The sequence below is a fragment of the Castor canadensis genome, chromosome 17, assembly GCF_047511655.1.
Source record: "Castor canadensis chromosome 17, mCasCan1.hap1v2, whole genome shotgun sequence".
Lineage (NCBI taxonomy): Eukaryota > Metazoa > Chordata > Mammalia > Rodentia > Castoridae > Castor > Castor canadensis.
Window position 1 is genome coordinate 48,660,555 of NC_133402.1, and position 27,774 is coordinate 48,688,328.

General features: G+C 52.5%; 2 protein-coding genes and 1 long non-coding RNA gene across 11 annotated transcripts in view; 1 reads left to right on the forward strand and 2 right to left on the reverse strand.

Moving 5' to 3' along the window:
* Positions 1–13,143, reverse strand: part of Plxnb1 (plexin B1) — a 32,429-nt gene extending 19,286 nt beyond the window's left edge. For 3 of the 8 annotated variants that reach the window (XM_074060012.1, XM_074060004.1, XM_074060011.1), the window contains exons 1-16: positions 11,933–12,044; positions 8,149–8,201; positions 6,395–7,504; positions 5,472–5,654; positions 5,018–5,146; positions 4,806–4,906; positions 4,395–4,527; positions 3,958–4,114; positions 3,546–3,654; positions 3,363–3,471; positions 2,303–2,959; positions 1,997–2,119; positions 1,682–1,804; positions 1,223–1,316; positions 973–1,145; positions 700–851 (exon numbers count right to left, since the gene is read on the reverse strand). In XM_074060012.1, coding sequence (XP_073916113.1) covers positions 700–851; positions 973–1,145; positions 1,223–1,316; positions 1,682–1,804; positions 1,997–2,119; positions 2,303–2,959; positions 3,363–3,471; positions 3,546–3,654; positions 3,958–4,114; positions 4,395–4,527; positions 4,806–4,906; positions 5,018–5,146; positions 5,472–5,654; positions 6,395–7,498 — 3,347 coding nt within the window. In that variant the 5' untranslated portion in view covers positions 7,499–7,504; positions 8,149–8,201; positions 11,933–12,044. Of the gene's footprint in view, positions 1–699; positions 852–972; positions 1,146–1,222; positions 1,317–1,681; positions 1,805–1,996; positions 2,120–2,302; positions 2,960–3,362; positions 3,472–3,545; positions 3,655–3,957; positions 4,115–4,394; positions 4,528–4,805; positions 4,907–5,017; positions 5,147–5,471; positions 5,655–6,394; positions 7,505–8,148; positions 8,202–9,321; positions 10,239–11,240; positions 11,566–11,932; positions 12,045–12,084; positions 12,240–12,714; positions 12,811–12,903 lie in introns of those variants that run through there. The other 5 variants (XM_074060005.1, XM_074060006.1, XM_074060009.1 and 2 more) reach the window with 5 other exon arrangements.
* Positions 13,144–14,936: 1,793 nt separating this feature from the next.
* On the reverse strand, positions 14,937–24,309 carry Ccdc51 (coiled-coil domain containing 51). Of its 2 annotated transcripts, none has more exons than XM_020177703.2 (4): positions 24,181–24,309; positions 17,568–17,887; positions 16,498–16,662; positions 14,937–15,908 (listed from the first exon to the last, which is right to left on the reverse strand). In XM_020177703.2, exons 2-4 carry the CDS (start codon positions 17,877–17,879, stop codon positions 15,153–15,155), a joined length of 1,233 nt encoding a protein of 410 aa, XP_020033292.1. In that variant the 5' UTR covers positions 17,880–17,887; positions 24,181–24,309; the 3' UTR covers positions 14,937–15,152. The 2 variants fall into 2 exon arrangements, with proteins under 2 accessions (XP_020033292.1, XP_073915163.1); XM_074059062.1 differs by having other exon boundaries at positions 24,077–24,221.
* On the forward strand, positions 24,293–27,292 carry LOC141418465 (uncharacterized). The gene is made up of 4 exons (XR_012443097.1): positions 24,293–24,433; positions 24,530–24,585; positions 24,668–24,755; positions 26,935–27,292. It is a non-coding gene; the product is annotated as an uncharacterized lncRNA (long non-coding RNA).
* Positions 27,293–27,774: the final 482 nt, after the last annotated feature.

The window sequence follows — 27,774 nt, forward strand, 5'->3', positions numbered from 1 at the left end:
GTCATGATTCTGCAATCATTAACAGGCTAGGCAGTCTCCTTAAGTTCTCAGTCATAGAACATTTAGAGGAAAGTGCATGTTTTTGCGAAATGGTTCCTTGTTTAAAGTATAGATTTCAGGACCCCACTGCAGGACTCTGGATCCACATCTCTTGAGGGTGGAGTGAGTGATCTACCCCGCTGACTCCAGGTCACACTGATATTCAACCAGGTTTAGGCCCTGCTACTTGTGGGCACTTCTTTGAGAATGTGCCAGTTATGCACCTGTGGCAATCTGCAGGTAATCTGCTATCATAGTTCCCCTCCTGAGAGCCCACCCAGGGCAGTGCTTGGGGAAGAAGATCATCTGGTGAAAAGAACCTCCATGGCACAGCTGTGGGGATCTGAGGACCCACTCCCACAACTATGGCCACAGTCACCGAGAAAGCCAGGTAAAAACACCTAAGCAGACCCACCAGTCAGCTCTGGGCAGTGATCCTGCCCATCAGGCCTTAGAACGAGCCCCAAGCTGCCAAGGCCAAGACCTGCAGGTATGTGCAGGAAGCCAAGGTAGGTGCTCCAGGCCTCAATGCAAATCCAGCACTGAGACATTAGCACAAGAACCAAGGGTGGGGGAAAAGGAGGACAGGTAAGTAGGAATGAACTCCTGAGTAAGAAAGCCAACCATGGAGCCCTCCCATGTTGGGATTAGCCAACTCACCTGCTGGAGACCTCATATACCTTGGTGTCGACAGAACAGGGCACTCCAGCCACCCTGACCATGCCCAGCACGTCCTGCACATGTTGGCCTAGATTGGAGCCTCTGATGGTGACACGGGTGCCTCCGTCTATAGGCCCAGACAGTGGCTCTACCTGTTCCAAGATAAGGATGGCAGACCCAGTCTCTCACTTTTGGGTCCCCTGTATTCATGGCACAGGTACCCTCCCTCCAAGGACAGCAGTGAGGAAGAGACACGCTAGCATTTCAACACACCGAGCGAATGAGGGGCGCAGGGCACTGGGTGGCCACAGCCTCAGCCTTGTCACAGGTCTCCCGGGTCACACAACGTGGGTGCGTCCCCTCGCACCACACACAGCCATACTGGGGCATGGCAGTTTGGCAGCGACTGCAGTCCCCATGTCCCACAGAACAGTCATACAGTACCACTGGAGGTAGCAGGAACAAATGTGAGAGGCAGGCCTGGAGGAGCCCTGCTACCACCAGCCTCCCCTGTGTAGCTCACCATGCAGCCCATCAGCACTGTCTACACGCAGGCGGCCGGCCCAGCGCAGAAACAGTCCTACTTGGAGTTCCGGCTGCATAGCTGAATAACTGAGCTGGAGAAAAGGGAGTGGAGTCAATACTTGGCATGACACCCAGGTGAAGCACCAGGCCTAGGAAGGAGGTGCTCAGAGAAAGGGCCAAAATAAATAGCTATAGGAGTATGGGTCAAAGGTCAGAGTTAGGGTACAGGGACCCCCTGAGGTGAAAGTCTTAGGGGCAAAACTGGTATGTAAGGACCCCTGGAATCTCAAATTAAGAGATCTGACTGAGCTAGAGGGACACAGTGGGGCACACAGTCAAGTCAGAGATAGGGTATTATCTGCTTTCCAGGGTCAGTGACAAGTGTGACACAAGCAGCTAAAGTTGATAACTAGCCTGTGGCCAGTGCACCTGTGCCCACCCAGGCTCTTGTCTGTACCTGGTGCTGCCGGCACGTGATGTGGCATGAGGTATCCGGAAGCAGCTCACACTTGACCTGGGCCTCAACTGCCACCTCCAGGCCCTCCAGCTCCATCACACACTCACTGCCTCCTGGGCCATCCTGGGGGCAGAGGACACAATTGTTGGAGTAACTTCAGGAGCTGAGCCCCATGATTTGCACAGGTCCCCAGCATAGCCTCTGAGTTAGGATCAAGACTTGGGGTCACACCTTTTTCCTGTTCTCTAGGACCTGTACAGAATCTATCAACAGCTAAGGAGGCTTCAAGGACTGCTGTGACCAGGACACACGCACCTGGAAGAGGTGCAGATTCCTGCCTCGAAGCCGGACTTCTCGCTCCACATGGACCGGCATGAGCATAGAGCCCTGAACACTTTCCACACAGGGGCAGGAGCTTACCCTCTGATTCACCTCTCCCTGCAAGCACCAAGAGCAAGGCAGAATGTGGAGCCCACCCTGCCCCCCAGTCCTCTGCATTGCTGGACTCCAGAGGCGAGACTCTGCCTCTGATTCCTCCCAATGCAGAACTGCAAGGCAAGCAAAGGGCTGCAACTTCCCCAATCCCCTCCTCTAAGGCCTCCTTCCTGGACTGGACCTCACCAGCTCCCAGAGCCCGGGGGTGTCGTACTGGTAGTCGAGACTGGACAGTAGGATGAGGGGGGCAGGAGGGCCCTCGTGCTCTGCTGTGTCTCCATCACCTGAGAGGAGGGTGGAAGTGGAGAAGGCGGGCATGTCACCCCCTGTCCACTCGTCCGCCTCGGGCAGCTCGCCGCCTTCTCTCATGTGCCAGTCCAGAATGGGCTTCGTGGAGCCAGCGGCCCCTGGGAAAGTGGTGGCAGCAGCAGTGCCAGGGGGCAGGGCCTCAGGGCCAGGCTCTGCAGGGGGCTCTACTGCTACATCTGAGGGCAATAGGTGGGAGACTGAGAGGTCCTCACGGGGGGCTGCTGGCCCCCCATCAGTGGGGACAGTGACAGCAGTTCCAGGTCTAGTGGGGAGGCTAGGAGGGAGGGGCATCTCATGGAGGGGTGACTCTGAGGGGGTGGGGGGAGATATGGGGCCAGGACCTGCCCATGGCCCCCACAGGCTAAGCAGGGAAGGCCTGGCCCCAGGTAGGCCATCCAAGGCTGTGGTTGTAGAGGGAGCCCCAGTCTCCACAGGAATGGTGTCAGAACTAGGGGTGACCATGGTTTTGGGGACTGTGGGTGGGAAGGGGGTGAGTACATCTCTTTCAGGAGGGGGTAAAGAGAGAAATGGGCTCTGAAGGGGGAGACAGAGAAAGACAGGAAGGGCCACTCAGCAAGCAGACACGGGAGCAGGAGGCAGGCAGGCAAAGGGTATGTTAAGAGGAAAGACCAAGGAAAAGAGAAACAAAAACAGCCCATTAATTTTCCAAAGGAGAAATGCAGAAGGCAGGCTCCAGGGGTGTCTGTGCTGAGGTGGGACATGGAAGCCACACCTCCTACCTCCCAGCTGCGCACATCCTCTCCTGAAACAGGTGAGGATGGCAGCCATTCTCCAATGAGTCTGTCACACACGCAGCTCAGGAGCTCAGGACAGAGCCTCATATGGGCAGGCAGGCACACACACCCCGGGCCATCAGAAAACCCTCACACTGAGGACCCCAATCCCCCAGTGGGGCCCATCCTGGAGTCCCACTCACCTGTTGGCTCACCACCATGGGCCCAGCATCACATGAGGCCTTGTGTGTGCACAGGTGCTGCCAGACACACCAATTACACCCCCAGCGGCTGCTCACACAGGCCTGGCACCTACACAGAACACAATCATGAGGTGGGGTTCACCATAGGGGAGCCAAGGGCTAGGGATAGGGTGAGGAACTCACGGTGCTGATGGGTGGAGCTCAGTGACTACCACACAGTCATAGAAGGAAAAGGAAGCTTTGGTGATCACCACACTACCAAACCTTAGCTCCACATCCACGGATATGTGGTCTGCAAAGAGGAGAGAGGACCCAGACTAAGGAAAAGGGATGGTACTCCGACCCAGAACCCACATCTGAGTGAGACCACATGGAGTAGGGCTGGTACCCAGGAGAGAAATTCAGGGTTGGGAAGAGTCCACAAGACAGAGAATGGACACTATAGGGTACTAGGGGCCAGTAATAGAACTCAGAGACAAACACTGATTCAGGGTTTTGTCTGGATTCACATCTCACCCCAGCCACACCCCCCTTGGAACAAGATGGGAGCAGAAGGGGGCTCCCAGGTCCGGGACTGGCTCTTTCTCTCACCCACCGGCTCCTGTCTGCAGCACTGGAGCCTCACTAGGGTCTGGGGAGGGGCACATCACACCAGAACCAGTCAGCAGGGCAGGACTCTGGTGTTCCCCAAAGTGGCAGGAATATGACTCCCCTGGCCAAAGGGATGGCAGGTTTGGCACAGACAGGAAAACCTGCCAAGAAAGTCCAGGACAAATTGTTGGGACCATCGGGCAGTAGACCAAGACTCTCACTTTTGGAGTACCCAGTGTGGGGAGGTACCAGCAACCTGTAAGCCCCTAAACCGTCACAAATACCTTCTGGCCCAGATTAGTAACAGATGAAGAAATCTAGGCCCCAAGAAGAGTGACTGTGCAAAGTCATGGGAGATTTGGTGCACCTGACACCAAAACCCACTCTAGACCCACCTCCAGAGCCTTCCCCATTGGGGCCCCACCTACTCTGGCCATTTACCTCCCTCCTCTCCTCTCGGCTGATGTTGGCAGGGCTCATAGCTACCACTTGCAGACAGCCCAGTTCAGGCTGGAAACTCCACAGCCATAACTCTGGGCCCTGGCCCCTTGAGCACTCGGAGCGGCGACCACACCTGAGCAAGAATGACCAGTGTCTATCCATGACCCTCACGGAGCCACTGGGATATCACAGGGTAGTGATGCCTATAATCCTGAAGCCCTGAACAGAGCTCTCAAGTTGAGGTAGACACCAGGTTCCTGATGCCTGGGAAAAGGGGTAAGGATAGAGGAGTAGGGATGGGACATCTAGAAGTTAGAAGTTAGGGATTGAGAGTCAAGGGCCAACGTCAAGAAACCTAGCTAGACAGTTACAAGTGCATGAAGTGGGGTCAGGAGTTGGTAGCTCACTAACCTGCCAAGGAGCACACACCAACCACAGTACGGATCCCTGTGGGCAAGGCAAGACACACAGTCCAGGTGCTGAGCACAGGGGGCCACGGGAACCTTCACAAGCTGTGACAGTAAAGAGACTTGAGGTTGGCAATCTAAACACTAGTGGCTCATCCACATACGGGTAACTGGAACCTCCCAGCAGTCATGCCCTGCCCCATATCTGGAACTCACTGTGGTCTGGGTCATGACATACAGGTTTTCGAAGGTCCCATCAAAGGTGAGGTCTCTGTTCACTGCAGAACCTGGCTGGATGCTCTGTTTAGAGTATGGGCCCACATCGCTTCCAGGGCCCAAATAGACCTAAGATCAGAGACCACATGGTCTGGTACCAAATCTGAGGCCAAAGGTCCAAGGTCATTTACAACTGAAGCAATTTACAGATTAAAAATTTCCTCCTAGGCAATGCAAGGACATTGCAACCAGCCAGGAGTGGGTCACAGGAAAACATCACTCGCCCTGGGAAGAGGAGAACAGGACATCTCTCCCAGTCCACAGTTAAGGCGCATGTTACAGATCACACATCCCAGTCCCAGGGGTCATAAGGGTAGCTCCACCTAGGGTGAGTCCCCAGTAGCCTGTCCCCTCCAGATCATGGGTCAGGGCCCAGTTCTTCCTGTGAACTTACCCTATGCAGCTGTCCTTGACTATCACCCAGGAAAGCAATGGTGTGTCCATCTTCCACAGTGACCGCCACAGCTGTTAGCTGAACCCCTGGCAACTCCAGAATTGGTGTGGTTTCCAAAGGAATATGGCTGGCTATGGGGCTTGGTGTGTGGTCTGAACCACAGGGAAAAGCATCCGGAGTATCCTGCAGACAACAAGAAGTATCAGGAAGACCATGCCTGGACAACTCCTCCCAGCCTCTAGTCTTTCTGCCAAACTAGACTCCGTGATATCCCACCCTGGGCAACCCCTCCCATAGCCAAATCTGTAGCCCTACCTTAGTGCACTTCTCTCCAGTTTCCCTGGATCGTTTCTAATGGCTCATTTTCCTCTTTTAATCCCCTCCCCTGTCTGTAGAGCCACTTTCTCCCAACCCTGGCCTGGAAGCTGGTTCCTCTGGTTGTGCTCTGCCTTCCCATGGCCACTTCCTAAGCTTTCACAACCCCTCACCTGGCCCTCTGACTTCTCAATGATTTAGTACCCCTGTGAGCAACTTCTTTCTCTCTATATTCATCCTGAGGCTACAGCCACACATGTCTTACCTCACCTGTCTCTCTTTTCCAGAACCTAAAACAAAGTTCTCATCCAATATTCTGCCCCTGCCCTGGAAGCCCAAAGATCCTCTTAGCTTACATCTCAACACTACTTCTTCAGCACCCTAGTTCAAGCCCATCCTTACGCTGCTCCCTGCCACCCTGAGTGCCATGCTGTGGTAAGGTATCCCACCTTTGCCCAAGCACAACGGAAGTACCTAACACCTGTTGACCTGATCATCCCCACCCTCTGTCAGCTTCACTTCAGGCTCCCTGAACAGATGCTTGGCTGCAAATGCCTGAGCAGTGGCCTCAGAGAAGGGGCAAAGGCCAGGGCCATGCCTGAACTCACCACTGGCAGCTGTGCACAGCCGGAAAGGACATCATACGCAATGTAGGCCACCTTGGTCCCATTCTCAGTGCAGCCTCCTCGGGTGTAACAGGCATCTCGTGTGTAGTTAGCAAGCCGATCCACCTCGTCCAGGGGGAAGGCACAGAGCACAGAGGTTCCAGATGCCCTGCTAGCCACTGACAGGGGCCAGTCTACAGTAGGGGGCGCCACCGTGGAGAAGGCTGCAAAGAGCACCTCCCCCTGGGCCACCTCCCTGGACATGGCCACAGCTGTGGCCTGGATCAGACCATAGCGGCCACCCTGGCAGTCCAGAGGCAACTCCACATAGGAGTAGTAGTGCTGGTCACGGAGACACACTCGAGACACATAGGCATGGAAGGCTCTAGATGAAGCCAAGTCTCGCCGCAGGAACAGGAAGTAGACATTGGCCCCACGTGTAAAGGCACTCACGAAGTGGTGGCTGTACTCAGAGAGGCGGCCCACTGCCAGTTTGGCTGTCTCCTCATAGGAGAAAGCAGCTTGGGGGTCCAGTGGCCTCAGGGCCCGGGTTGTGATGGGGGGAATGCCACCACCCACACCCCTACTGGTATATCCCCGCCCCACAAATAGGAGGGGATCCCCTGTTGAGTCCTGGGCCACCAGCCCCACTGTGCTGACTGCAGGGTCATTGGCAGCCACATACTGGGTGTCCCCAGGCCTCTCTGGCCGCAGCAGCAGCTGCTCAAGTTGCTCTAGGCTCCGCAGCTCACAGACCCCCTGGTATACACTCCCGCATACCACCAGGGCCCCTGGGCTCACCAGGAGCAGCTGGTTGGGGTTGCTGGTAGGCCGGGCCTGAGGACACTCATCAGGCATCACGGGTGGCAGGCAATCCCTGCTGTCATTCACAGGGCCCGTGGACACCGTGGCCTCCAGCTGCAGCCCAGGGCTCAGCTGGAACAGGAAGTTGGTGGCCCCTACATAGAGGGTACCTGAGGTGGGGTCCCTTGCCAGGTGTTGCAGATATGTTCCATTAGGAATAAAAGCAGCTGGTGGAGGGAGTTGGAGGGTGAAGACCCACCCAGCCCAGAGCACCTGGAGAAGAGCTGGGCCAAGAACAGGCATGGTCACCTGGTAGGGAGAGAGGTATTGGTAAGGGATAGGGCTGCAGCAACACCAAGATGCCCCTCCTAAGCAGAGGTATACCAGTGTGATGGGTGCAATGGCCCAAGATTCCCCCAGGACTACAGAAACAGGAGACACTGTCCCTGGAAACTTCAGCACTGCCCCTTCTCTGCAGGGGCTATGCTCTGAGGTGACCTGCACCCATCCCATTCCACCACTCCACACTACCCTTTTTCATCACATGAGTCAGAAGAAGCAGGGCCTGAAAGGAACAGGAGAGCAAGTGAGGGGAAGGAGGGGCCCAGCACCCTGAGTAGGGAGAGACCCACCCCATTTGCATGGTTGCGGGATTCTTGCAGGAGGAGGGAAGGCAAGATCTCATGGGCCACAAGCGTGTTAGAACAAGGCAAGAGTTGGGCACAGGGCCTTTCAGGCCAGGAATCCAAAAGGGTGATAACCACAGAATCGACAGACCAGAGAGAAGAAAGAGATGAAGTCTGGGAGGGGTGGGGCTAAAGGACTGGGCATCTCGAGAGAAGTAAGCAAGCTGATCCACCTCATCCAAGGAAAGGGCACAGAGCACAGAGGGAACCCTGAGTAGAGGTGGGAGTCACGCTGCTTCCAATGCCTAGGAGAGAAGCCTGGCTCACCTGGCAGGGCCAGCTGGATCAGGAGATAACAGCATGACCTGAGCAGGAGTCACCTAGCCAAGGGGAAAGCAGAGTATGAAGCTGGGGACTGGGCTGCAGGCATGTGGGAACCTAGGCTCCCCACCATGGAGGCAGCACAAAAGCACCCCCTCCCCACTGCCCAGCCTGCCTGTGGAGCCCAGCCCAGCCTGGCCTTCGGCCACCAAACACATTCCACAGAGGACGCCTCCTCAGAGCCCATAAAGGGAGGGGGAGGGCAGCAGAGCCAGGCACCTGAGGCGCCTGGGAAAGGTCAGCTAGGAAGGACCCCTATGGCCAGCAAGCCCTAGTCAGGCCCCCCACATAGCCCTCTCCCTCTAAGGTCCCTTCTTCTCAGCATTCTCCCCTGTCCCACCCTTTGCCCAAACTTTATCCTGTCAAGGCACCAAGGTACACACCATCCACACAGGCCAGGGACCATCCTAGCTTTAACCAGCTCATTGGCAGATACACACTTTACACACTGGCACACAAGATGCGTGCATACCTCCTAACCCTCATGCATACACCCACACACAAACACATGGACACTTACACACACACACACAGATATATACAGAAATAATCTGTATACACAACACACAGAAACATAAGCATATCACACAGGCACACCCACACATGTGCAGATACCATATAAACACAGCCATGGAGACAACCCCACACACACGCACAAACACACACTGTGTAAATACGCACTCTGCACAGGCACAGCATACCCACCCACCAAAGACATATACCACCACCCATATTTACACACCCACACATACAGACTCATGCACACTTCCCTGGTTTAAGCACTAAGTCCTAGACAGCAGGCCATTTCTTGCGATTTTTTCTTCTGCAGACCAGAGCAGAGCCAGGCCCAGGATGTGAGATGAGTGGGGGATGTCCTGAGGAAGTCATCGTGCCTGGCTCTGTCTTCCAACCCCAGGTCCATCCTCAGGGCCTCCCCAGACTTTGGGTAAACTGCTCTCTCACTTTGCAGGCCCCCAGCTGTGGTCCTAAATCCCAGAACCAAGAAACCATAGCAACACTACCTTCTCCAGACCCCAATGCTCCCCAAGCAGGAGCACCAAGATTAGTGAGGTGTTGGGACAAACCATGCACCCCAGACCGGGAGATACTTCCACTTGCCTGTGCCCAGGTCTTGTTGTCTGCCCCTCCCACCACCCAGCTGCCAGGTTGTCTGTGCAGAATGTGCCAAGGATTCGATTCCCTGAGCCTAGGTCGGCTCATCCCCACAGGGGCCTTAGAGCGTGCTCCTGAGCAGAACTGAGCGCAAGGCTCAGAGGGTCCAGCAGCCCGATGGGAGCAAGAACACTGTGACCACAGCCTGGTGGGAGTAGGGGGGGCCTTGGCCACAGCCTGGCTGGGCACTGCTCCCAAAATAGCTTGGGGGTTTCCATTTTTAGTGTGCACAGAACAGGACAGCTCTATGGGAGCAAAAACAAGGCTGCCTCTGTTCGTCACCCAAGGGGGTGGGGGGAAAGAGGCGGCAGGGAAAGTCTTGAACCCGGCCAGAAGCCCAGGACTGTGTTAAGGCCAGGCTTCTGAGGAGCCCCCCACCTTGTTGCCAAGGGAAGGGGAGACAAAGTTCCTTCCTCTGGAAAGACAGAAGCCATCTCCTACACTCAGCTACTGCCCACTCCTGCCACCACCTCATGCCAGGGATGTGCCTTGGGCATAGGGTTCCATAGTTAGACCAACATTCAGTTTCATTTGCTTGCAAATATTTGCTCAGAGCCTACTGCGTGCCAAGGTTCTCCAGCCCTCCAGGGGCAGCAACAAAACCACTCCCCAAATGTGAAATCACAACTGTATTGAGGGAGCCACAGGAAGAAATGCACAGCATCTGAAGAGCTCCTGGGTAGGGCACACAGGAGGTCAGAGGCTAACCCACTCCAGCGAATCAGGTCCCAGGAAGCAGAGCCTAGCATCCCTTCCCCTTCCCCACATACCACAGGCAAGGGGAGAACAAAGGGCAGTGACAGTTTTTCCTCTGTGCTTACATGCATATTTCACTTAACTTCTTCACAGGCCACAAAGCAGCCACTAGCCCCTCCAACCTACACCCCCCCCACACCCCGGCAACCTCACAGTTATCTTCCATGAGCAGAAATGGAGGGCATCACTCCCTCTATAGAGTTTTTGGGGCACCCAAGGGCAAGAGGGATAAAGGTCAGCCCCTCCAGTCCACATCCTCCCCCATACATGCTCCTCGTTCCTGACTGAACTACAGCCTATTCTACTCCTCTGCTGTCACAAGGGCTGTTCCCACTCCCTGGAATGTCCACTCCCTGTCTATCCCATTAATTCTCATAACCAGCCATCACCTCCCTGGGGAGCCTTCCCAGGCCTTCCAAGCTCCTGAGGAGGTCACCCATATGGTGACTGGAATGGACACACCCAGCCACTAGCTCTGCTCTGCCATGGGCTTTGGACCCACTGATAGGACAGGAAACAGGACTGCTCTGACCAGCAAATGTGGTAGAGTGTATGCCTGGTATTAGTGGCACTGCCAAAAACCACTTCTCCCCCTGTTCCACCTTCCCATTGTGGACCTGAACTCCTTAAAGGTGAAGAGTCTAGCCTTTGATTGGGAGGTCCCAGCAATTGGCACAGACATTAGTACAGAGCAGGTGCTCCCTGCATGGTGAATAAGCCCCCCATTTTAGTGCCCAGTCAGAAGAGATAAAGCATACACACCCCTCTCTAAGGACAAGGAATTAGTCCCGCTTTTATTATGGACCAGACTAGAACAGACTGAAAAGGCTAATTTGGAACCAAGCCTCAAGTCCCCAACTTGAACTGCCAGGATTGCCTGCCTACTCCCCACATCTTGTTCAGGCTCACAGCCAAAGTCTAACTCTGCCTGTGCCCAGGCCTGCCCAGCTGGCCTCTTCGGGGCCCACCTCTCTCTGAACCTCTTCAGCAGGGACCAAGACCGCCTGACTTCTGCCTACCAGGAACAAGCACTACCTGGACCCTGTTGCCTCTGTCCTCACCAAACAAAGGGGCTCACAAATTCAGCTCTTCTACACCTGCACATTTACCTTGTCTGGGAGTCAAAGGGAGATTGTCCTTCCCTTTCGGCCCTCCTGTCCCACTCCCAGAGTCCACACTAAGAGGCGAGTTACTCATTGACAGTGTAGTGGTACACACTGCCCATATATTTCCTAGGTGTTGAGTGGGGTGAAGAAAGCCATCATTTACTAGGCACCCGCGATGACCTAGGACGCTCATCAATCACCCGCCGAGTATGTCTCTGTATGGAGAGGGGGTCCTCTCCGGGTGTCGGGAGGCTCGTGGTCCGCCTTTGTCAGTCCTGCGGGGCACAGCCTGGAAGCGCTGTTACTCCTACCGGGAAGCCTCGACCTCCCCATTCGGCTCTTCCCCGGCCCTCCTCCCTCCCCCCCCATCCCCCCGCGCCATGGGGCTAGGGCCCCACCAGCGGCCCTGGGAAGGCGAGGAAGGGGCCAGCCGGTCCCGTCAGCAGCGGTGGTGGCGGCGAGGAGGGGGCGCGGAGGAGCAGCTCCACCTCCTCTGTCTCCCAATCGCGTTACAGGCGGAGCCGCCAGAGTTTGCCTTCGCGCGCACAAGTGTGCTCCCAACTCCCAGGACCGAAGCCGCCCACCATCCTACTCCGGTTGCCCCTGCCCGGCGGGATCGCGACCTCAGGCCATTCCACCTGGGGGCGCGCGGCTTCGCCCCAGTCCCGCCGCCCCGGCCCGAGCCCCGCACTCACCACCCGGCCGGCCTGGGGGATGTACGCGCCGAGGCGGGCGCCGGCCGCTCCGGGCTTGCTCGGGATCTGCGCGTGGCGGTGTCCCCCCCACACCCACACCCACACCCACACCCACACACAAGAGATGGGTCTGGTTGAGCCGCAGCTGTTACCCGGAGACCGAGGGGCGGAAAACTGCGCCCGCTGCCCGCCCCTCCCGCCGCGGCGCTGCCACCGCTGGGAACAAAGGAGACAAAGCCGCGTCGGCCCGGCCGGGCTCCGCTCCTACCCCCGCCTCGCCCGCAGGGCCGCCCTCCCCCCGCGCGGACCAGGCCGGAAGCAGCCGGGAAGAGCGGGACGCACGGCCCCGAACCGCCCGGGACCCCGCATTCCGGCCCCGCGAGCTCCGCTTTTACCTACGGCGGGGGATGAGGGGGGAGTCCACTCCTCGCGCGAGGCGGGGGGCGGGGAGGGTGCTGCACAGCGGAGGTAGCTATGGCAACGTGGCCGGTGCGGACGCGTGAGGCTTGAAGCTCGGAGCGTGGGCGGCCCCGCCAGCCCTTACCTGCGCGCGGCTTTGGAACCGGAACTGGCCGCTCTCCCCGGCAGCCGCGGTGGTCGCGCTCTGCGCCCCAGGTGCTGGCAGTACAGCGCCCAAGCCTTTTCCCGCCCCGCCAGAATCCGGTGCGACCCGCGCCCCTCACCTGCCCGGCCTGTTCACCAGCCACCACCACCCGCCTCGCACAGCGCCCGGAGTTCCCGGTTTCCCTTCCAGTTCCGTGCTTTCCCCCAACTTTCTTTACCTGAACTCCTAGGCCTGCTTCTCTTCGCACCTGGCCTGGTCCACCTCTCCTCCCAGGACTCTCGGACACCTAACCTCTCCTTCCGGCCCCCACCCCTGGCTGTTTGAGAAGATCACGGGCTTTGGACCTGGGTTTGCGCCATCACTAAGCCATGTAACCTGACACCCCTCCCCCAGCCTATTTGCTTACCGGCAAGTGGGGGGTGATACCACCCCAGCCAGGCTGTTAAAGCGGAGGGCACTCGGGCAGCAGAGGTGCACAAGCAAGGTGCATTTCCTTCCTTTCCTCCCAGGTCTGTACCTGGACCCGCCCCAAGGTGAAAAGCCTTGGGCAAGTCTAGACTCCCTCATTGGCACACACCTGGGTATTCCTGGGGAGGAAACGTTGGGCAGAAGGATTCTCTCCTGAGGCCTGTTTGTGCCTCATGCAGGGCCCTTCGTACCCTGACCTGCTTGTGGCAAGCTCTGGAGCCTGCCCATCCTGAGGGCTTTTGGAGTCTTTTGGCTCAAGGCCATTGACTCAGCCTCTGGAGGCAATATCTGTCACACACATCATCTGGAATCCTCCAAGGCCTCCACAGGGTAGAGGGAGCTTCAGCTGGCAGGCTCAGGTCTTCCACACTGGCCACTGCCCTAACAGCTAATACCACAGACCCCCATGTCATGTCTCCATTCACTCTCTTACCTACGTACCTTCCAAATTTCTTCCCCTTTTCTCCACCCCTACTTCCAGCACCTGATCCAGGCATGACATCCCCCTCCCCAGTTCCCTCACCCTAACCTCTGACCTTAGAGATTGCCAAGCTGACACTCTTAACTCCTCTCCCCATTCTCTAACCTTACACCCTATAACTCCCCCATACCCATCCCACCTCAGCAAGGATAGCCCTACTCTGACTCCCTCACCCACCTTAGTGTTCCTGCCTCTGCAACTTGTGGAGCCCCTTTCTTGTGCCTGGAATCCTCTCCCAAATCCACTCACTCAAGTGCACACCCATCAGGATCTGCCTCACACCAGTGGGGAACTTGGAAACACCCCATAGCCCTTCTTATCCATACAAGGATATGGCACTGCCTGCTTCATCCAGGAGCATGAACACTCAAAATTGTTCCATCCCATGCCCTTCTGGGGAACCACTACCCACCAAAGGTAGAGTGACCAAATAACTGAGGGACCGGGTGCTCTGAGGTTCAGAGAACCAGTGGCACCATTTGGGCCATGCTTGCTGCCCAGGACTGAGCACAAGAACCAAGAGCAGAAGGCCCATCGTGGGGAATACTTCTGGCTCACAGACACAAGTCCCCACTGAAGACTACATACAACTGCTCTGAAGGGGGATGGGCTTTCCACTGTGTGGCAGACCTCCAATACTCCTAGGCAGGTACAGATCGCCACCCCACAACTCCTGTTTACACAAGGCCACCATGTCATTTAACTGGAGAGGTCAAGGTCACTGTTCCTCTCTGAAAAGTGAAAGGGCACGGTGGCACATGCCTGTTATCCCAGCATTGAGGAGACTGAGGCAGGAGGATTGTGAGCTTGAGGCAGTCAGGGCTACATAGCAAGACCCTGCCTCAAAAAAGAAAAAGAGAGGTCAGAGGTTCTCAAGGCAGTCCCCCTCTATGCCTCATTGCACATAACACGCACACATACACACAGGGGCTCTTCCCTAACTGCTTCTCCATTCATACTGCTTGTGGCCTGGGCACTGCCCATGCCTACAAAGGGTCATCCTCAGGCTATGTGGGAGCACACCCAGTCCAGTGGCACACTATTATTGCCCAAAGCATTCTCTGCACCAGGGACCCAGACTGCTCACCAGTCCCTGTAATGATGTCCCCAGCAATGCTTGTCAACCATTTTTTCTTCCCTCTTCCCTGCTCTCCTCTGATCACTCTTCCAGCATCAGAGCCAGGTATCCAGTCCCTTCCCCACTCCCTCCCACCTTGTTCCCATGGCAGAGAAAGCCATGCAGCAGTCTAGGTTTCAATCACTGGAACCCCCAGACCACTTGACAGAAGTCCAGCAAGCAGCAGGCAGGCCAGAAAATTCAAAACAAAAATCCAAGTCTTAGGAGTAAGTAAGTGTACCCAAAACAATCCTGAAATGAGGACCAAGAGAGGGTTAAAAAGGAACTAAAGGGGGAGATTCCCCTCAGTCCAGAACCTACCCTTGAGTCCCAGATCACAATTTTTAATGGACAAAACTTAGTCTAATCAGACTTTTAAATAATACAAACTCTAAGACATTTTAATTGACCATTAGCACAGTTTTGATAATTAATGTAAATGAGCACTGCCTACAAAGCAAAGTATGCCTGCTGGTGAGCCATACAGAAGGTGCTCAGACTCAGGCTGAGGCTATGTGTACCCGAAGACTCACTTCACTGCTGGAATTTGCCAACAAAAGCCACATTCACCCCTTAGGTGGTCCAGGAACTAACTGGCCTTGAACAGTATGTAGAGCACAGGTAGCGTGGCCACAAATGTCACACAGGTGATCAGTGTGCTGTAGATGGTGTTCCTGTTCACTTGTGCTTCTAGCCTCTGCTCTACATCTGACAGAGCCAAGATCATGCTCCCTTGCTCCAGCAAGGAGCTGGACAGAGCACCATCTAGAGGCTGCACCAGACCTGGGTGTGCTGCAGCCTTTGCAAGCTGAACCAGCCCAGTCATTTGGCTATAAGTCTTTTCCAGGCCATCAAGTTGCTCTCGTAAACCCTCTAGACTGGAATGGATCTGCTGAGAATGACTGAGCTGCTCTTTCATGGCAGCTGAAAGGACATCAATGTCTCTGTCTTGGGTGGGGAAAGTACCTGCTGCTGACCCAGAACCCTGACCTTGCCCAGCATGCACCAGGCCCCTAAGGGCCGCCATGAGGTTGTGGAGGTCCCTCTGCTGGAGGGAGTAGCTAGACGCCTGTTCACGGATGGCTTCCTGGAGACTCACAGGCCCTTTCTGTGCCTCCAGAAGTAAGGCCTTTAGTTCCTGTAGTCGGACACGGTTCACATAGGTGGAGCCAGCCACACCAATCAGAGCTCCCAGGACTGACCCGATGAGAGACCAGTTCTTGGTCCTCTCGGCCCTCGTGCGCTCCTTCTCGTGACTCTCCCGCACAGCTGCTGAGAAGAAAGAGAACTTCTCACGCTCAGAGTCTTCTGCACGCAGATAGGCAGTGCGGAGCCTCTTCTCTTCCTGTGGAAGCAAAGCAGTGTCACCTAGAAGCAAGGGGCCTTGTGACTGCAGCCACTAGCACATAAGCCACTCCTCTGCCCTGGCTCCACAAACACCTGCTACACAAATGAAGATAGCACACACTTGGCTGAGTGTGGGAATAGAGGGACGAGGAGTGTGGAAGTGAGCACACTATCTTTCCACTGAGCAGTCTTGGGTCTGGCCAGCCAACTGATGTTTCCAGAATGTGTCTACAGACTGGGCGGGCTAGGTCAAGGCCTAGGGCGCTGGGCAGAAGTGCTGGCGGGTGGGAGGACCCAAGTTCGAATCCCAGAATGTGTCTACAGGAAATGAAATGTCTGCTACTTCCTAGGCCGTGCCTTCCCATGGTATTCCCTCCTCAGCAATCTGGGTCCCAGGCTGGAGTGCCCTAAGAAGCAGGTGAACAGGTTGTAGAAACTGGGGCCTGACTCTCCCTCCACAGGAGCTTCTGTATCACCTCCTCACCAGGCCTCTTGCCAACAGTCAGGGTTCCCACTTGGACCCTTCTTGATCTGCCAGGCTAGGAGCCCTGTGCAGGTAAGGAAGGGCTGTCTCCCAAGGGGCCTACCTGCAGCATCTTGTGCTCCAAAGTGGCCAGTTCCAGGTACTGGTTGTCCTCTCTGGAGACTCGGTCCAAGCGGTCCCTCACTTCCTTCAGTTTGGCCTGCTGAACTTCCAAATCTTCCCGGGCCTCTCGGACAAGCCCTCGAGCCACCATGAACACTTTCTCTGCCTGCAGAGAGAACAGCAAGGGTATCAGCTCCTTCTCCCCATACTCACACAGGCTCTGCTCCATTGCCAACAAGATGGTGGCTATGAAGAGGTCACTGGGGTGTCAGCTGCAAAGGTAGAAACAGTCTCCAGGACGCTAATCCTCACTCACTCAGTGGTGCTCAAAGTACAGCCCTGGGCCACACCCATCTGAAGAACAGGATTTATCCATTCAAGCAGAAATAACATGCACCTGAGAGACCTGAAAACAACTAACAATGCACACACTCTGTGTCCACTATTCCCAGCCAGCTCTTGTGTGACAGAAACCACAGTAAGGAATCGATGCGCTTATGCTGTTTCCTGTGTGTTACCTCATGTAGGCCTCATGATGCCACCATCCAAAGCATTGCTATGGCCTCTGGTTTACAGATGTGGAAACCCCAGCTCAGCCAAGCTCACAGTGCCCAAAGACAGAGACAGCAATGTGCCTCAAACCCCCAGCTGAACCCCAGGTTCTTCCTACCTTCCTACAATTACACTGCTCTGTGCCTAAGCAGGAGTGAGAACAAAGGTGACAAAATGCACTTCTGCAACCACTCCCCAGGCAACTCTCACCACCAAGCCCCCAAATGGTGGTCTGTGAAGAGCATTTGCTGGCTTTATAGGATGAGTATTAATGACTAGGGACTTTTGTTTTTGGGAAGAGTAGGGGGTACAGTTACATATAGATCTTCACCCTAGTGATATCAGACTCAGATTTCCATGTGAAAATGAATCAAATGAGTGATGTTTCTTTAAGAAAAGGCAAGTCTGAATGTGCCTTCCCAGCACCATGTGGCTGATGACTAGTTTGATAGGAGTCTACAAGCCGCCACATTTCCTAAGTCAGAGGGCAAGGTCAACCACCCTGGCTCTCCTTCTCACCTCAGTCACATTTCCCTGGGCATCTCGAACCTCATTGAGTCCGACAAACTCTTCATATTTGTCCCACCAAGTCTTGGCTGTGGAGGCCACTCTTCGCTGAATGCTGTGAGCCAAGGCTCTTCCCAGTGCTGGGAGGCGGTGATACAGCCTGAGGGCCGCCGCCTCAGGTTGCTTTTCTCCTGGCTGGCTGGAGCTTGGACTGCAGAGAGTCCTGGTCATAAAAAGGTCACTTCCAAGGAGGCCTCTCCGCACCAGTCTGTGGGGCACACCCACGATGTGCTGCATGGCAAACACAGGGCTGCACCCCGTCATCGGGAGATCTGTGAGGAGGAATGCCAGATAGATCAGCTCATAGCTGAAAAAGGCTAGATATGAGTCAGGTCTGAAGGCCTAAGCACAGTTCTAAGTAGACTAATTTTCACTAAAATCATCTAAATGGAGCACCAGAGACTGCAGCTGTGTGGCAAAATAGTGGTCAGGCTTCCACCTGGGTCTTCTGGACAAAGGAACACATTAGGGAAGAACTCATGTAGGATTTTATTATGCCTCTCTCTTCCTTCCACAACACCACATAAACCAGACTCTTCCCCCTTCCTGCATCCCCCAGTTTCTCTGATGTGACCTGAATGAAAATCCTGGTGCCCAGTCTTTTGGTAATGTTAAAGAAAATTCTCGAACACGAGTTGTGTGTATACTGACAAAACCCCACAAGTATTCAGAAAGACTTCCCGCAAAATGGTGGAACTGACAGCTAGGCAGGAACGATTAAGATCAAGTCATTTCTGTAAAAGACCCTCATATCCAACTTCCCAGACTCCCTGAGGCCATCTCAGCACTGGGCAAGCAGAGTTTCAATTGCAAGGGAGGACATAAGACCCAGGTCATTGATGTCCCAAGGCAGAAAACTCTCAGCTCTCCATTGAGAGGACAATTCCAGGGGAAAGGAAAAACCTGCTTTCTCCTCTGAGGACAGTTTTTTTCAGGTTCACACCAATCCTCTTCCAGCCCTACCAACCTGATTTTCTAGCCTATCAAGTCCCAGTCTCACATTTCTCACCTTCCAGAGCCTTCTTCCTCCCCAGCCTCAGGTGCTACTCAGCAAGTCAGGCTTCTCTACTCTTTTCTTTTCAGTCTTGCTTTGATGTTTGGGCCCTAACCACGCCTACTCCCTTTGACATGAACTACCACAAGGAGTCTCCCAGTATCCAGAGTCAGGCCTTGCCTCAGTCCAAGAACGAAGTGACTCAGGACCCCGAAGGGGAAGCTAGGTTACCCATATTCACAGGAAAACCTGGCATTTTCTTCTGGCCAAACCACATCCAAGCCCCCTAGCACTGATTATGCTGTCATAGCGACACCTGGTGGCCAACTGACCAGGCTAGGGAGAGAAAAGCTGAAGGAGCAAAGGGCCAGAAAACAAGGAGGAGCCCCAGGTGCAGATCAGAAAAAGCTTCCTGATGTAGGGTGATGTGGAACAGAGTTGAGCCCACAGCATCCCAGCTTCCTTCCCCTCATCTGTGGAGAAGCTCAGGCCCTCTTGAAAACAAAACTGGGTGGGCAGGTATGCCTTCTGGCCAAAGTGGGTCAAGCTGAGAACCACCAAAGGGGACATTCTGTGACAGTGGTCCCAAGTTAGTGCTTCATCTGTACCCGAGGACCCCAGTCATCAGGCATACAACATCCATGCCTCAGTGGTTGGTAAGTTTCCAGGACTCAACACCGGCACCCACAGTACACGGGCTGTGTCCCCACATCACCCCTGCAGGTGGACCCTTCATCAAAGCACACAAAGCATGAGCCCTATGCCTTGCCAAGCACAGCACCCACTCTTCCTTCCCAGTAGCACTCAGCAGAAAAGGGGTCATCACTTTGCTGTCACCACTTCCTCACCTCCCTCTCTCTTGATCCCACTCCATGACAGAGACTGCTCTCCTGGAAGCCCCTCAAAACTTCCACTTGCTGGGCATGGTGGCTCATGGCTATAATTCTAGCTATTTGGGAGGCAGACTGGGAGTATTGCAGTTTGAAGCCAGCCTGGGCAAAGTTAGAAAGTCCCCATCTCAATCAACAAGCCAAGGCATGGTGGTGTGTGCCTGTCATCCCAGTTATGAGGGAGGCAGAGGTAGGAAGATCATGATCTGAGGCTGGCTCCAAGCAAAAACATGAGACCCAGTCTGAAAAACAAAGCAAAAAAGAGCTGGAGGCACCGCTAAAGCGGCAGAGCACCTGCCTAGCAAGCACAAGGCCTTGAGTTCAAACCCCAGTACTTCCAAAAACAAAAATCCCTTCCACCTTGGTAAGTCTAGAGTTCTGCTTCTCAAATTTCTTCCCCAAACTCTCTGTAGCTTTCAATCCCATCTCTTCCTGAAATCACTGCTTCTTCCTGGCTTCCTCCAGCCTTCTTAGCCCCCTTTACTAACCACCTTTCCTAGCCTCTTCTCTCTCTCTCTCTCTCTCTCTCTCTCTCTCTCTCTCTCTCTCTCTCTCTCTTAGTACTGAGGTTTGAACTCAGGGCCTACACCCTGAGCCACTCCATCAGCCTCTTTTTGTGATGGGTTTTTTGAAGATAAGTTCTCATGAACTATTTGCCTGGGCTGACTTCAAACTGACATCCTCCTGATCTCTGCCTCCTGAGTAGCTAGGATTACATGCGTGAGCCACCAGCCCCCTAGCCTTTTCTCTACCACTCTTGGATGACAGGAGGGTCACTCACCCCTGGCTGAAATGAGAGCTACAGTCTGCTAAGTAGTCTTGGCTTCCTCCCCTTCCCTCTACAGCCCCTTCTCCACATAGCAGCCCAATGATCTGTTAACACATGAGTCAAATTGCATCCCTCTCTAATGAAAACCCTCCATAGCTCCGAGCTTACTTGCCATGAACTCCAGGCCTGGAAGTGGCCAATATGCCTGGTACCTCTCAGCCCTCACCTTCTTCCTTCTCTCCATCACTAGACTTCATCCTAGCCACCTCAATACACAATCCTGCTTCGTGATCCGTCCCCTACCACCTCTCCCACCTGGGCCACTCTTCCTCCACAAGTCTACGTGGCTCATCCTGACATCTGTATCTTTGCTTAAATGTCATCTCTCATTAAAGCCTTCCTTGACCACTCCTTCCTCAACAACCTTTCCTGCTTTATTTTCTCTCTAGAACATACACTTGGTGACAGTAGGGACTACACAAGGAAAAGTGTCAATAATTCCAAAGTTGTTTCTCCACTTCAGTCCCTTGTCAGCCTCTCCATCCTATCCCATCCAGTGGCCCATCTCTCAATCCCTATGACATCCCCACTTAGGTGTCACAGGTCCCTGGACCAGCAAGGGGAAAAATGGTGCTGGTGGAGGAAAAGGTAGAAAGCACTTGAGGACATCCAAAATGTCCTCAATGGCAGAAAGTAGAAGCAGAAAAGGGTGGATGGAGGAGGGGCTGGACAGATGTACAGAGCTCAAATTAAGCAGGATCCTAAGGGCCAAGTTCAGAATCTTACCCCTCCAAATCCATTCTTCCATTCTGGCTAGATGACTGTCTCTACCCAGTGCCCTTTCCTCAAACCTCTGTGGTCTACACCTCACCCTCTCTTGCAGCTGATGGATTGCTTCACTTCTCACCAAGAAAATAATTTAAGGCCAGGTGTGGTGGTACATGCCAATAATCCCAGCTACACAGGTGGAGATGGAGGATCAAGGTTTGCGACCAGCTTGGGGAAAAAAGTTAGTGAAAGCCTATCTCAAAAAACAATCCAGGTGCAAGGCTCATGCCTGTAATCCTAACTACTCAGGAGGTAGAGATCAGAAGGATCGAGATTCAAGGCCAGCCCTGGCAAGATGAAAGTGAGACCCTATATCAAAAAATAGGAGAATGATGGAGGGGGTGAACTCAACTATGATATATTGTAAGAGCTTTTATAAATGTCACAATGTACCTCTAATTATAAAAATTGTAAAAATAATTTTTATAATTATAAAAATTATAAAAATGCCCAACACAAAAAAGGCATGGCTGAAGTAGTAGAGTCCCTGCCTAGCAAGAATGAGGCCCTGAGTTCAAGCCCCAGTACTGTAAAAAAGAAAAAAGAAAATTAAATAAAAAAACCAAGCCAGGCATAGTAGTGCATCTCTGTAATTCCAACTACAAGGGAGGCAGAGGTAGGAAGATTGAGGTTCAAGGCAAGTCCTGAACAAAAGACCTTACCTAAAAAATAAATGAAAGCAAAAAGGGATGGGGTGTGGTGCAAGTGATAGGGTGCCGACTAGCAAGCATTACACCCTGAGTTCAAACCCAGTATCACCCAGTATTATTATTATATTTTTTAATGGGAGGGAATTTCCACAAACTCCCATCATACCTTCCCAACTACTAGTACCTGCCCCATTTCCCCTTGTCTTTTGATCCTCAGGACAAAAAAAATGCATGCTCCTAGGGAATTATATGCTCCAGGTCCCATGTCCTCTCCTTCAGACACTGCTCAGTGTTGCCCTGTAGCAACTGCCCCATTTCTCTGCTCTTCTGTACCTTCAGACTCCTTGACAGATTGCCTAACCTCACTCCCCAGTTACCCATCTCCCACACTCTCCTAAACCACGTCTGTTCTGGTCTTCATTCCCAGCATGCCACTTGGAACTGCTCTTGTCCAGGCCACTTCCACACTGCTAAGTGCAATGGCTGGTTCTCAGTCTTCATTTCACTTGCCCTGTCAGCAGCCTGAGTCTCAGGATAGCTTGCTCCTCCTTCAAATGCCATTTTCACTTGCTTTTCGTGCCCCCTCATCTCCCTAGCCTCTGGACACTGTACACCCCAAGGCTCAGTGCTCAGATTCCTCTCATACTGTCCTCTGGCTTCAAAAATACTATGGGGTCTGGGGTGTAGCTCAGTGGTAGAGTACTTGCTCAGCATTTGCAAGACTCTAGGTTTGATTCACAGCACCAGAAAAAAAATTATACTCTAACTTCTCTGGCCCAGACCTCTCTTCAGGATTCTATGCTCATTTACTAAACTACTCATATATCTGTTTGACAAATCCAATGGGAATCTCATCTTCCCCTCCCAAACCTGCTTTTCCGACGGCCTTCTCCAGCTTGGTTGATGGCAATCCCAAATCCAAATGCTCAGGATGACAATCTCACATCATCCCTAACTCCTCAATTTCTCTTCTACCTCAAATCCAATCTATTGGCAAATTCTCACTGGCTTTCCACATCTGGACACCCTCCACCTATCTCTGCCAATGCTACCAAGTGGTCCCAATGACTAACATCCCTCACCTGGATTACCCCAAAAGCCTCCTCACAGGTCCTCCAACTTCTACTCCAGCTCCTACAGTCTATTGTCAATAAAGCAACCAGTGGTCATGTCAAACACATCTCTCTCTGCTCAATCCCTGCAATATGGCATTTTTCTCAAGATAAAAGCCAAAGTCTTTTCCATAGCCTACAGAGGATCCATCCCGACTCTCATTCCTTTTTGATCTCATCTGCCACTAGTCTCCTTTCTTCACTTCACTGCAGTCACATGGACCTTCTTCTTGATGCTGGAATACACCAGATTATTCCCACCTCGGGGCCTTGGCACTAGCTGTTCTGTCTGCACTGCTTGCTCCCTAGCCTTCTTCAAGCCCTGCTCAAATGCCAGCTCCTGGGGGGGGTCTTTCCTGACCACCCTATCAGAAATCACCATCCTACCCCCACCAAAGCACTGCTTACCCCCTTCACCTGCTGTATTTTTCGCCTCACACATGTCATGTGACCTGTGTAAAGTATTTCACTTTTTGCTTTGCTTATAGGCCGTCTCACTCACTAGAATGTCAGCTATGACAGGACAAGAAGTTTTCTTCACCACCCTAAGCTCCAGTGCCTAGAAAATTATCTAGATATACCACATACTCAACAAAAATGTACTGAATAAATAAACTGAATTTGTGAACAGTTGTACACCTGATTATTTTATAAAACTCAAACTCCAAACTGGCATGGTGGTGTAAGCCTAAAATGCCACGATTCCGGAGCCCGAGGCAGGAGGACCACGAGTTCAAGGCCAGCCTGGGGCTACACAGAGACACTGCCCTAGGAAAAAGAAAGAAAGCCGGGCGTCAGTGGCTCATGCCTATGAACATAGCTACTTGAGAGCCTGTGATAGGCAGGATCGCAGTTCGAGCCCACCCTGGGCAGGTAGTTTTCGACACCCCATCTCTAAAATAATCAGAGCAAAATGGACTGGAGATGTTGCTCAAGCCGCTCAAGCTGTAGAGCACCTGCTTTGCAAGTGCCTGCTTTGCAAAGGCAAAGCCCTGAGTCCAAACCCCAGTCGAAAAGAAGAAACAAAAGGAGAAGGAAAAGAAGAAAACAAAACAAAACCAAAATTCCTTTCAGTGTCTTCCAAAGCTCCAGTGCCTAGTGATCTACCTACTTCCCTGCCCGTTTCTGCCACCTCCCATCCCATCTCCCTCTAGCCACACAGTGCTCTCCTTGCTTCCAGGAACGCGCCTTTGCAACGTGCCCTCTCCCTCAACCTACAGTGCTTTCTTCCCGTGCACGATCACAGGCATGGCGCCTTATGGTCAGGTACCCCTCCCGCAGTCCCGGATCGCCCCCAAGCGGAACGGTCTTCCATCTCGTACCTGCGCGCCTAGCCTACTGAGCTCCAGCTGTAAGTCCCACCGAGCGTCTGTCACTCAGTTGACCTCTGACACGTGAGCGCCCGCCCTGGAGAGCCGCATCCTTTAGCGGGAGGACAACTTCCTGCCTAGGAGCCAATCAGTGAGCCGCGTCGCGTTATAGGAGCGGGGTGGGGGGGTAGATCCCGGGCTCCGTTTCCGGTTTAGGATCAGGGTCTTGGGGAAGGGGCGGCAGGCGCCATGTCCGGCCGCGAAGGTAAGTGTGCCGGGGACTACGGGTACCTGGGAGCCGGGACGGTGAGGCGTGGGACGGGCGGCGGGGACAGGCTGAGCGTGCACATGTCGCCCACAGGTGGCAAGAAGAAGCCCCTGAAACAGCCCAAGAAGCAAGCCAAGGAGATGGATGAGGTGAGAGCGGGCGCAGAGGCGCGGGCGGCCGCGGAGGGATTGGGCTACCGGCCTGGGATGAACCTGTTCTCCCCTTTTGTAGGAAGATAAGGCTTTCAAGCAGAAACAAAAAGAGGAGCAGAAGAAACTCGAGGAGCTAAAAGCGAAAGCCGCGGGGAAGGGGCCCCTGGGTAAGTGAGGGTTGAGGAGCCACGAGGATGACCAGCCTTGCGAGCATCAGTGGGGGTTGAGGGACCAGGCAGTCTTGGACTTCCGTTTCCTTAGGGAGGTTGCTGAAATGGACACACGAAAATTTATCTCAGATTTATATTAGTTAGGTTTCTGAATATCGTCTACAGTGTGCCCCACATTTATAAGTCACTGCCTTCTTGTTACTTTTTTTTCTTACTTGACTGAACTGAAGTTTGAACTCAGGGCTTCAGTCTTGCTAGGCAGGTGCCCTTCCGCTCGAGCCACGCCTCCTTTGTTACTTACAGCGTTGCTTGACTTACAACTTCTTACTCGTTTTATCTGTAATAAATGCTTTTTGTCCTGAGTCACTTCGAGGTGTGTCTAGTCTAAAAGACAAAAGTTCAGGCTCCTTGGCATGCTACTGCTCTATGTGCTTTTCAAACCTAACTCCCCACCATCACCATTTTTTTTTTTTTGCCTCTTTTATGTAAGAGATTCCTCTTAAGATATTTTTCAGGCCCAGCAGTCTAAAGCTTTATATGCTGCTTAAGCACTTTTACATTCACCAAACAAATGATTATTTTCTTCAGTTATCTATGCCCTTTGAGCATTGAGAGCCACACAGGGCATGATGGAGGCAAGGAGACTAGAACTGTTATTCAGGTCTTCCCAAGACCTTTTTCCCAGTGGGTTTGAACCATTATTGTTTCTCCACACAACACTGAGATTCTAGCTGTGGAAATTCTTTTTCAGAATGTCACATATCCCTTAATCTGTGATTGTACCTGGGGAGCTTAGTGAAACCTATATATATGAATTGGAATATCCTAATTTGAAAATCTAAAGTTCTCCAAAATCCAAAATATTTTGAGTGCAGCCTGATGCCAGAAATGGAAAATCTCACACCTAGCTTCATGTGATGGGTTGCAGTCAAAATGCAGATGTACTAATAATACTGTATAAAGTTTTTTTTGTTTTGTTTTTTGTTTTTTGTTTTTTTTGGGATACTGGGGCTTGAACTCAGAGCCTACACCTTGAGCCACTCCACCAGCCCTTTTAATGAAGGTGTTTTTGAGATAGGGTCTCACAGAACTATTTGCCCAGGCTGGCTTCAAACCATGATTCTCCTGATCTCTGCCTCCTGAGTAGCTAGGATCAGAGGCCTGAGCCACCGGCACCTGGCTATAAAGTTATCTTAAGGCTACGAGTATAAGGGCATGTGTAAAAATAAATTAATTTTGTGTTTAAACTTGGGTTCTAGCTGCAAGATACCTCATTATGTATATGCAAATATTTCAAAATCTGAAACACTTTGATCCCGAGCATTTCAGATAAGGGATACCCAGCTCCAGTGCTGTATGTTTTTCATTGAAGATCTTCCACCACCCCCAAACACCCCTACAGGGGTTTGATTTTAACTCACACTTGGCTTCACATTTTCAAGGCAGGACACCCTACTACCTGAGCCACACCTCCTGCCCTTTTTTTTTTTTTTTTTTGTGAAGGGGTCTTGTTATGGAGCCCATGCCTCCAACTCCTGATCTGATCCTGCCTCAGCCTTCCAAGTTACCTACTGGGTGCCAAAGGCATTGTCATTTATAAATTGGGTAAAATAAAGGCATTGAGTAAGCCAGACCCTAGGAACAAAATATGGAATGTAGTGTAGTGTAATGTAGCAATTAAGAGTAGGCACTTAGATGTTAAAACTACCCAGAACCTGGATTGGTGGTACATGCCTGTTAATCCTCGCACTCAGGAGGCTGAGGCAGGAAGATCATATGAGTTTGAGACCAGTCTGGGCTACATAGCAAGAACCTGTCTCAAAAACAAAACCTCACAAAAAGCAAACATCAAACTACCCAGGTTAGAATCCTGGGTCATCACACTAGCTTATTACCTTCACCATAAAGACTTCTTTTTCTGTAAAGTGGCTTGCTGTAGCAGAAAGATTAATGAGCTACTCTATGAAGTACACAGTAGTGTAGATGGAGAACAGTATACAGCAATTGCCCATGCCCCTGCCTTGACCTTGTTCTGCCTTTGCCAAGAGGGGAGGACATTGATAAAAACCACTATACAAGCTTGTGACAAAAGAGTGCCTTGCTAGGATGCACATCAAGTTCATGGAGCTTTTACCATAGAACTGTATTTTTCCCTAACTGACTCTTCCTTTTACAGCTACAGGTGGAATTAAGAAATCTGGCAAAAAGTAAACTAGTCTTGTGCCGAGATGATGGTGACCCTGATTCCATTCCTATTTAAACATCTGGATTTCCTGCCATAACATCTTTTGCCACCTATGGTCAGAATGAAGTGTTGTATTGGAGTCTGTTGTACATTTAAGAATAAACAACTTTAGTTAAAAAAAAAAATCATAGTTCAGTGGCTTGTTGTGTCTAGTGTGTCAGCCATTTGTACCTCAGCTGTGAATTTAAAATAAACCCAGCCTAGAATCCTGCCAGTTTGCTCTTTGGTCTTTGTTGTACTCTAAATTCTTTATCACCTTGAATTAAACCAACTCATTTGAAAGCTGTCATTTTTGTGTGGATATATATATCCAACAGAGGCCTTATCTAAGGTTAGTGGAAAAATTTGTGCTTTGGAAAGAAACTTTTTTTAGGCTATTCAAGTTGCCATATGTGTTGACTGAGTTGTTCTGCTCATAAAAAAAAAAGTCTATGCATACACTGGAGCATGTATCAGTTAACAGCTTGTTTTATTAAGGAGCTTCTCTATTGTGGCAGGGGCACATATATGTGACATGTACTATGAAGGGGGAAAAAAATGGGGAGAGACTGAAAGTCTCTGAGAACCAGGCTGCTTCAAAAGCTCTTGGGACTGCATGTCCACTATGGCTTCAGAAAGGCCCTTCCTGGGTTCCTTTGCCTTATACCCCACATTTAGTCCATCACCAAAATAAAGTCTGGCCTCTCCATATTCCCTCCAATAACATCCTCCCATTCTAACTAACTTATCTGGATTATTGCAGTCACCTCCATATTTTTCTTCCTGCCTCCA

Bases quoted from the DNA above. Each gene is read 5' to 3' on its own strand.
- Ccdc51 (XM_020177703.2), bottom strand. From the start codon at position 17,879: ATGACGGGGTGCAGCCCTGTGTTTGCCATGCAGCACATCGTGGGTGTG. The intron at 16,663-17,567 runs GTGAGAAGGAGA...TTCTCTCTGCAG, and splicing joins CCCAGGGAAATGTGACTGAG to GCAGAGAAAGTGTTCATGGT. The intron at 15,909-16,497 runs GTAGGCCCCTTG...TTGCTTCCACAG, and splicing joins TGGAGCACAAGATGCTGCAG to GAAGAGAAGAGGCTCCGCAC.